General features: G+C 57.0%; 1 protein-coding gene across 2 annotated transcripts; it reads right to left on the reverse strand.

Moving 5' to 3' along the window:
* Nucleotides 1-1,280: 1,280 nt before the first annotated feature.
* On the reverse strand, nucleotides 1,281-8,221 carry Spib (Spi-B transcription factor). 2 transcript variants are annotated; one of them, XM_076838539.1, is made up of 6 exons: nucleotides 8,193-8,221; nucleotides 7,287-7,314; nucleotides 5,342-5,414; nucleotides 4,853-5,067; nucleotides 4,362-4,512; nucleotides 1,281-3,152 (listed from the first exon to the last, which is right to left on the reverse strand). In XM_076838539.1, the coding sequence occupies exons 1-6, from the start codon at nucleotides 8,213-8,215 to the stop codon at nucleotides 2,854-2,856; spliced, it is 789 nt and encodes a 262-aa protein (XP_076694654.1). In that variant the 5' UTR covers nucleotides 8,216-8,221; the 3' UTR covers nucleotides 1,281-2,853. The 2 variants fall into 2 exon arrangements, with proteins under 2 accessions (XP_076694654.1, XP_076694653.1); XM_076838538.1 differs by having other exon boundaries at nucleotides 5,342-5,417; nucleotides 8,193-8,220.
* Between the last annotated feature and the right edge of the window lie 222 nt (nucleotides 8,222-8,443).

Here is an 8,443-nt window from a genome sequence, read left to right on the forward strand (position 1 = left end):
GGGCGTGGGCAGATCCAAAGGCCTGGGCCCCCGGCCACCTGGGGCTCTGGACTGGCCGCCGCGCCCCTTGGGACCGAGCCCAGCCGGCTGCCACGACTGTTCCCGGAGCGAGCGAGGCGGGCACCGGACGCAGGGGAAGGGTGGTGTCCCCGTGGGGGAGGGAGGGGAGCTGGGAAGGCCCTGGAGGGCTGCCGGGATGTTGGTGCCCTTCCCAGCAGGGGGACCTGCGGCTTTCCGAAGTGGGGTGGCGGGTGGCGATGGGGCTGAAGGGGAAGGGGCGGGCCCCGGGGGGGGGCGGAGCTTGGGGAAACCAGGTGTTGTGGGGCGCGCTGGGTGGGCGTGGGAGGGAGGGGCAGGGTGTGAGGGACAGGGGTAGGGCAGGCCACCGAGAAGTGAAGCAGCGTGAGGTACCCGGTAGACGTGAAGCCCCTCCCATTTTTCTTCCTAAGCGTCTCCCACCTCCTCCCTTTTTTCAAAATCCCCTAAGAATTGAAAACTTCCCTGCCCCCGGGGAGCGCCAGTCCAACCAGGAGGCAGCCTCCGTGTGACGCCTCGGGCTGCCAGGCAGACAGCCTCGCCTCTCCAGGACCCAGCAGTTTCACAGGGCCTGGTGACAAAGAGGGACTCTAACAACTGGAGCTTCGCGTCCACCACTGCCAGCCCGAGGGCTCAATTCAGAGAGAGAGAGACAGAGACCTAGAAAGAGGGAGATAGAGACCTAGACGGAAGAGAAAGAGAGGAGGAGGTGGGGCAGGGCTCTAATTGGCTGGAAGAAAGGGAGACACAAAAATTAAGCGGAACCCCCAATGTCTGCACATCATATCCTCATTTTGTCATTCAAGGCTCAGCCAGGTCTGGCCGTCATTGTTGCTTTCATTTCCTTTTATCTCCCCCTTCTCTGTTGATCTCGCGATGTTTAGCGACAGCCAGCCCCACTGCATCAGGAGATTGCAAAGAGTCCCAGGACATCCCTCCACTTTGACTCCTTTTGCTTTATTTTTATTCCACGTTTACGGTGATGATGATAGTTTTTGTATAAAGTACCTTCTTTGCAGGAAGAAGCCCCAGGGAGGATTAGCACCAATGCTGTGTGCTGGGTATGCCAACATGGACCTTCTCTGGGTCCTTAAGGCTTCTCCTCCTCCTCCCACCCTCCTTGGGGGTGGATTTCAGGAGATGTGTTGAAGTTCAAGGGGGCTGACAGGTGGTTTTGGTTTTGTTTTTGTGCTGGGATGGAACCCACGGCCTCATCGTACAGGGCAAGTGCTCTGCCACATAGCTAGATCCTCAGACCCTTTTATTATTTTGAGGCAGGATCTCACTAAGTTGCCCAGCCTGGCCTTGAACTTGCAATTCTCCTGCCACAGCCTCCCCAGTAACTTGGATTACAGGTGTGCACCACCCAGACCAGCTTGCAAGGGTTTTTTGAGATCCTTCTCCTCTCCCCCACTTTTCAGAGGGACAAACTGAGACTTCACTTGCTTAGCCCACCCAGCCTTGAGGCTCTGGACCTTTGACTCCCATGGTTCCCAAGTGACAGCTCCCACACAGGCAGGCTCCAGCTCCTGCTAGGCTTGCACAGGGTAGAAACTCAATATTGGGACCAAGGAAGTGCAAGAATAGATGATGCGTTATGAGGAGGCCACTCTCCTGCTGCAACCTCTCCACATCAAAAAGCTGGCTCACTGTCACCAGATCGTCCAAAGATTTAAGCGAAGCCAGAAATCTGGACCATGAAACATCTCCCTATTTCAAAGGTTTGCTGTTAATTCAGGTTCTTCCCCTCAAAACACTTCAGTGAACTAAAGAAAACACCACCAGGGACCTAGTTTGCCTGGGTGGGGGTGGGGATTCACCAGCTTGAGACCTCTCGCTAGAACTGCCATGGGAGGGGAGGCTGCCCAACACACAGAAATCCCCATGGTGGCAGAAGGGTGCTCACAGGGGCCTACAAAGGGCATCCCAGGAAGGTCCAGAGATCTCAGACCTCCTTTGGGACTTCTAAGGGATCCCCTGAGGAGGGGTTGTCTCAGATGTGACTGGAGGATCCAGAGAGACAAGAGGGGCCCAAACTAAGTGCTACTGAACCCCTACCCAGACCCTAGACCTAACAAGTCATTTCAGACATAACCAAAGGATCGCAAAGGGGCTCTAGATGTGATTAGAGAGTTCCAGACTCCCCCCCCCTGCCCCACAAAAGTGACAGCAGAGTGATTCCATAGAACAGGGGATCTCAAAGATGGCAAAGGGATCTGGGGGTACAGAGTGACCAGAGCCATAGATGGACAGAGATCTGGGAAGATAAAGGGTTCCACAGAGGGCTTTAGACATAACCAGGGGACCTCAGATCTGACAAGAGGGATCCAGACTTGAGAAGAGGATCCCAAAGGGACCCCACGCCCCACCCCAGGGTTTATGGTTTCTCGCAGCGCCCCCTCCTGGTGTGATGATCTGATGAGATTGAAGGTTCACAGACACACAAGAGGCTTCAAAGAGGCGACTGGCCTGGATGGGGGGGACCTCAGACATAAGGGGAATCCCCCAGAAGTTCTTGGAATTCTGGACACACTGCCCATGCCCCACACAATACAGTGGTCCATAGGTCCTGTGACTCAAAACATGAAGATCCCGGGGGATCCTGTACATGACAAAAGAGTCCCAGAAACACACTGGGGAGTCCTAGAGGGACCCTGGGCAGGGCTTAGGGATTGTGGCTGCCCCCACCCCAAATGTAGGGATCCATGGATCCTATGTCCTAGAGTGCCATGACGCCAAGGTGACCCAGGGACTCTGGAGGGGTCCTGGCTGGGCCATGAGGTCCCCAAGCGGCTCCACAGGCGAGGCTCGGTGCGCTCAGGCCCGGCGGGCGGCCGGCAGCAGCGCGCTGTCGAACTGGTAGGTGAGCTTGCGCTTGACCTTGCGGATCTCGCCGGTCTTGGCGTAGTTGCGGAGCGCGCGCGCCAGCTTCTGGTAAGTCATGCGCTTGCGGTTGCCCTTCTGCTGGCCCCAGCGGCGCGCCAGGAGCTCCTTGTGCTTCGAGGAGAACTGGAAGACGCCAGCGCCGGGCTCCACCCACCACACGCACTCGCGCATGTCCCCGCGCGTCAGCAGCCCCAGCAGGAACTGGTACAGGCGCAGCTTCTTGCGGGCCCCTACAGCAGCGCGGACACGCGTCAGCAGACGTCCCTCCGGCCCCGCCCGCTTCCGCCCCAGCCTCTGGGTCCGCAGCAGAGGCCGGGGAGTTGGCCGTTGGGTGCACCTGTCTCTGCCCCACCTGCGATCCAGCCACCCCCTCCTGAAGCCATTAGCTCCGGAATTCCCGTCCCTCTGCCCTGCTTCGGCCTTCAGGATTTGTCTGCCCGGTTCCCTGCTCTGCCCGCGGGCACTCGTTTGGTCACGTTTATGTGCTGGGGATGGAACGCGCCGGGCGTTGCGTGGCGGGGGCTGAGCTACACGCCCCGCACAGCGCAGGGCACGGTATTGACCGCGCTCCTATGGGACCGACTGGCGGGCGCTCTGGAGTCACCTTGGACCCCATGGCCGATTCTCCAGCTCCTAGTCTCGAGGCCTCTCTCCCCCAGGCAAGGTGGGGTCCTGGGAGAGGCCAGGGCATAGGACTCCTGGGCTCCTATAAGCAGCAACGGCCCCACAAAACTGGTGACTTCAAAATGGGGCACGCCCACCTGCCCTGTCTCAGCAGTGTGACAACCTCTCTGAGCTGGAGTCTTCTCAGTCGAAAGCGGGCTCCCGTGGGGCTTATTTTACTGTTATAAATTTCGAGGGAGCTTTTCACTCCAGGTGTCTCACTGGGCACTTTCCAAGTGTGAGGTCATTTCGTTTTCATCATAACCCACAAGACAGGGATGAGGACAGCGACGCCCAGTTCACAGACGGGAAACAGGCAAACACCATCCGTGGCCAACTTCCCAGTTGGGTGTGAGATATAGACTGTGGGCAGCAGCCAGGGTTAACAAATTGGGGGTGGGTCCTGGGATGCCTTTTGCAGCTCTTGCCTCGGAAATGATGGTGAAGATATGGATATACTGGGCACACACTATGCCACCCAGGGCTATCCCCTCTGCACCTACAAACCCATTTAGTCCTCCCTACAGCCTCGCGGGGGGGGGGGTACTCACTATCACTCAAAGGCCCCCTCCCACTCAAAGTCATTCCCTCTGTGCAGACTGGAAACCAAGGCACAGAGAGGTGGAGGTACTTGCCCAAGGTCACACAGCCAGCAGGTGGCATGGATCTGGAACCTACTCTCAGAGGTGCAGAATACAGTAGGAGAAGCCATGATTCCTTCAGACCCTCCCTCTGTCTCTACTGGACATTTCCTCCACTTCCCCACTCCCACATACCTGCCTCAGATCCCCTCCCTTCAGGGCCAGTCATGAGGGCCTCGTCCGACTCGCTGTCTGAGACTTCAAGGGCAGGACTGTCCAGCAGCAGGTCTTCCTCCTCTGACAGCACAGGGCTGGGGTACGGGGCACACACCAGGGGGCCCAGAGTCTGTGGAAGGCCAGTGTCACCTGCATATCCAGGGACCCGTCTCTCCCTCCCTCTCCCTTCTCTGTGGCTCTCTTTGCTCCGTCTCCATTTTATTTTTAGTTTGGATGCTGGCCTTGGATCATCTCTCCATGTCCAGGCCAGGGGACACCTGAGCTGCCTCCATTAAAGCCTGGCCAGCACACAGGGCCAGTCTGGGCAGCCCCTTGGTGCACTGGAACAGGGACAGCTCTTGCCCTGGGGGCTCTGAAGGAACAAGAAGGTTGCTGTGAGCACAGTGCCTGGCCCCTCGGATACCTGCACCAGATGATGGCTTTGGTTTTCATTGTCCCCTGCCCCTCACCTGGCTCGTGAAGTCCTCGCTGGGGTATGCTGGGAGGCTGGGCCCAGAGGCCTCCAGGCTGGGAGCTGGGTCCAGATTCCCTGCAGGACTGTAGGCTGAGGGTCCATAGCAGAGCTGGGCAGCTGAGGGATGACCATAGGTGGCCATTGCTGGGTCAAAGCCTTCATAGGAGGTGGCTGGGACAGGGGGGGCCTCGGCCCAGCCCCACAGAGAGTCTGGGAGAAAGCACTGAGTCAGAAGCCAGGAGGTCTGAGGAGGCCCCCTCCCACTCAGTGTCCCCAGCATAGAGGGACTATTGTGGGCTGTGCAAATCTCTGACCCCAGGATTTGCATGGGGGAGTGAGGTGGGGGAGAGGAAGGGGAGGCGGTCTGGAAGCCTGGGCCACCCTTCTACCATGCCACATGAGACCTCCCTTGAGCCTCAGCTTCCCCATCTGTGAAATGGGCCCAAGGCCCAGGTGGAGAGGGGTCTGGGCCAGCGCCACTCACCAGAAGCCCCCTCTGAGTCGGGGTAGCTGGAATGCTTGCAGCTGTCCAGGTCGTAGAAGACGCCATCTGGGTACTGCTGGGGTGTGGGGGAGAGGATCAACCCGGGGTTCAGGGAGCCCCATCTCCACCCTGGACCCCAGGAGAGACTGACAGAGCCAGAGGAAGGAAGAGGAGAGGCTGTGAGGGCAGAGACTGATAAGCAGAGAGACTCAGAGACCAGGTACCACAGTCAGGCAGGGAGAGGCAGGAGCAGAGAGAGACAGGCACACTGTGAGCAGGACACACAGCAGTCGCCCCCAGCACAGTTGTGGCTCCTGAGGACCTGGCAGCCGGTCTACGTGCAGTTGGTATGACAGGGTGTTGAGGAGGTGTGGCAGAGGTGTGGGCTCCACACTTCCTTAAACCACCTCTGTGTGGCTCTGGGTTGCTCCAAGAGTCATGTGTTACATTAGCCTCAGAAATCTAGTGGACACTAAAGCTAGCACCAATATCCACCATCCCTGTGACCCTGCAGCCCCCCTTAAGCCCAGGACAGCTGAAAACCTTGCCCACAAAACAGCCTTAGTCCAGGAATAATCAGAGCAGTTTTGTTAAGAGCCCCAGACCGGAAGCAGGGTCCCCAACAGGATGAATGAACAAGCTGTGGCATAGTTGGCTAGAGTACTACACAGCAAGGAAAAAGAACAGCCACATTTAATGTAGAGGGAAGAGAGTCAGGTCCCCAACAGGACCTGCTGCATGAGTCATTTCATATAAAGTTCAAAAAACAGGCAAAACAGGGCTGGGGATGTGGCTCAAGCGGTAGCGCGCTCGCCTGGCATGCGCGCGGCCCGGGTTCGATCCTCAGCACCACATACAAAGATGTTGTGTCCGCTGAAAACTAAAAAATAAATATTAAAAAAATTCTCTCTCTCTTTAAAAAAAAAAAAAAAAACAGGCAAAACAATCCATGATGCCAGGCAGGTATTTCCTGGGAAGGGACATAAGGGAATGCTCTATTCTGGAATAATGGGAATGTTCTAGATCTGCATCTAGTCAATGGTGGCACAGGTGTGTGCACAATGTGAAAACTCATGGACATATACAAATGTGGACAGTCAGCTGACCTGTAACTTATATTTAATTGGGAAAAAAAAAAAAAAAAGAAAACCTCGGGGCTGGGAAGTGATCCAGAAGTAGTTTTCTTTCAACCACATCAGGAAGGTTTTCTCTCTTGGACTGAATTGTGGCTCATGGGAAGTTGGGTATAGTATTTTCCGTGTTTGAAGAATTATGGAATAAAGGAAAAAAGTTTAAAAGCCAGGTGTGGTGGTGTATCTATAATCCCAGCTACTTTGGAGGCTGAGGCAGGAAGACTTCTAGTTAAGGGCCAGCCTCAGCAACTTAGGCAGACCCCATCTCAAAATCAAAATTAAAAAGGACTGCTGGGAACAGTGGCCCACACCTGTAATCCCAGTGACTCAGGAGGCTGAGGCAGGAGGATCATGAGTTCAAAGCCAGCCTCAGCAAAAGCAAGGCACTAAGCAGCTCAGTGAGACCCTGTCTCTAAATAAAATACAAAATAGGGCTGGGGATTTGGCTCAGCGGCCAAGTACCCCTGAGTTCAATCCCCAGTACCCCCTACCCCCCAAAAAGGACCGAGGCTCAGTGATAGAGCACCATGGGTTCAATCTCCAGTACTAGGAGTAGGGAGTGGGGAAGAGGAATGAATACACTTGCCAAGTGTGGGACAGACAGACACCCAAGTCCCAGGGTGGTCTCAGAGCTTGCAAAAGGGATAGAGACATCAGAAATAGGTCTGGGATGGGAACAGGGTGGGAGGATAACAAGCGGGAGTTCAGAAAGACAAAGAGAGAAGAAGGCACTGAAGGGGAAACTGAGGCAGAGAGGTGACCTGAGGGGGTCATGGAGGGCCATAGGCCCCACCCCAGGGGACCCAACTTACCAGACAGCTGAAGTGTGGCCCATCGAGCCTGGCAGGGGAGAGACACAGGGGCATGTCAGAGCCACCCTCAGCCACCTGAGTCTCCAAGTGGTTGGGGGCTGATGGGGGAGGTGGCAGCAGCTGTGCCACTGCAGCTCTGAAGTCTGCTGGGTGTCCCTGGGTGAGACCAGCCCCGCCACATTCACCCCCCACTCCCCCACCAGGACAGGAAGTGGGGGGGCCAGGCAAATGTCCCCCCTCCCCAGAATTTGCATAGACAAAAGCTGCAGGGGGGCAGGGAAAGTGAAGAAGAGAAAGTCCCCAGAGAGGAGGTTGGGCACCAGCAGGTGGGGGTGGCCAGGGCCCTTAGTGGGCAAGTCTGGCAAATGGGTCCGACTTGGACCAGGGAGAAATGTCTGGGCAGAGGGAGGGAGAGACAGGGAACCAGATGAGGGGGAGCTGGAAGTGGGAAGAGGAGGAAGGCATGGAAAGAGACTCCTGCACAGGACAAGATATTTCTTGGCCCCAGGAATGTAGACAGAGTGGTGGAGACCGACCAAAGGAGAGAAGCCGCGGGACAGAACTGAAGGGAGGAAACAAGAGGAAGCAAGAGGCAGAGCCCGAGGAACAGAACAGACACGGCAGGGAGGCCCGGAGACAGATACAGGGCCACCTGGGAGAGGACATGGCCCGAGAGGAGAGCAGCAAGTGTCCCCAGATGCCACTTCTGGGGACCTGGAGAAGCAGGCTTGGGAAGAAGGGAGGGAAGTCTGTGGTGAAAGAATCAGGGCAAAGGCAGCATGGACCCCGGTTCCATCCACCTGCTCCTGGGCGGGGCAGGCGTCCATGAGGATGAGGCCTGGAGGAGGGGCCCAGGGGATGGCGCAGGATGGGGGTCCCAATGTAGGCTTAGGGGGACCCACTTACTGTGCAGCTTCCAGGGCGAGCATGTTGGTGCCGGGCAGCTGGACTTGCTGTGGGCGGCAGCTGCCACCCCTATATATACCTTGGCCCAGCCCCCAGGGGAGGGGCGGAGCACTGGGCACACCCCAAAAATCCCCTTGGGGAGGGGTCAGGGGAAGGGGCTGGATTGCACAATGCATTTGGTCATGTGGTGGGAAGGGCAGACCCACAGGCCGTCTGGATTTGGGGATCCCCATTTTTGGGGGCTGGCTTTG

Source organism: Callospermophilus lateralis, chromosome 18 (assembly GCF_048772815.1).
Source record: "Callospermophilus lateralis isolate mCalLat2 chromosome 18, mCalLat2.hap1, whole genome shotgun sequence".
Taxonomy (NCBI): domain Eukaryota; kingdom Metazoa; phylum Chordata; class Mammalia; order Rodentia; family Sciuridae; genus Callospermophilus; species Callospermophilus lateralis.

What these genes read in the sequence shown, in the direction of transcription:
- Spib (XM_076838538.1), bottom strand. Translation starts at nt 8,215, where the DNA reads ATGCTCGCCCTGGAAGCTGCACA. An exon ending in GGCCACACTTCAGCTGTCTG is followed by an intron (nt 5,418 to 7,286) that starts GTAAGTTGGGTC and finishes CCCACACCCCAG; the next exon opens with CAGTACCCAGATGGCGTCTT. An exon ending in AGGGAGGGGATCTGAGGCAG is followed by an intron (nt 3,153 to 4,361) that starts GTATGTGGGAGT and finishes GCGCTGCTGTAG; the next exon opens with GGGCCCGCAAGAAGCTGCGC.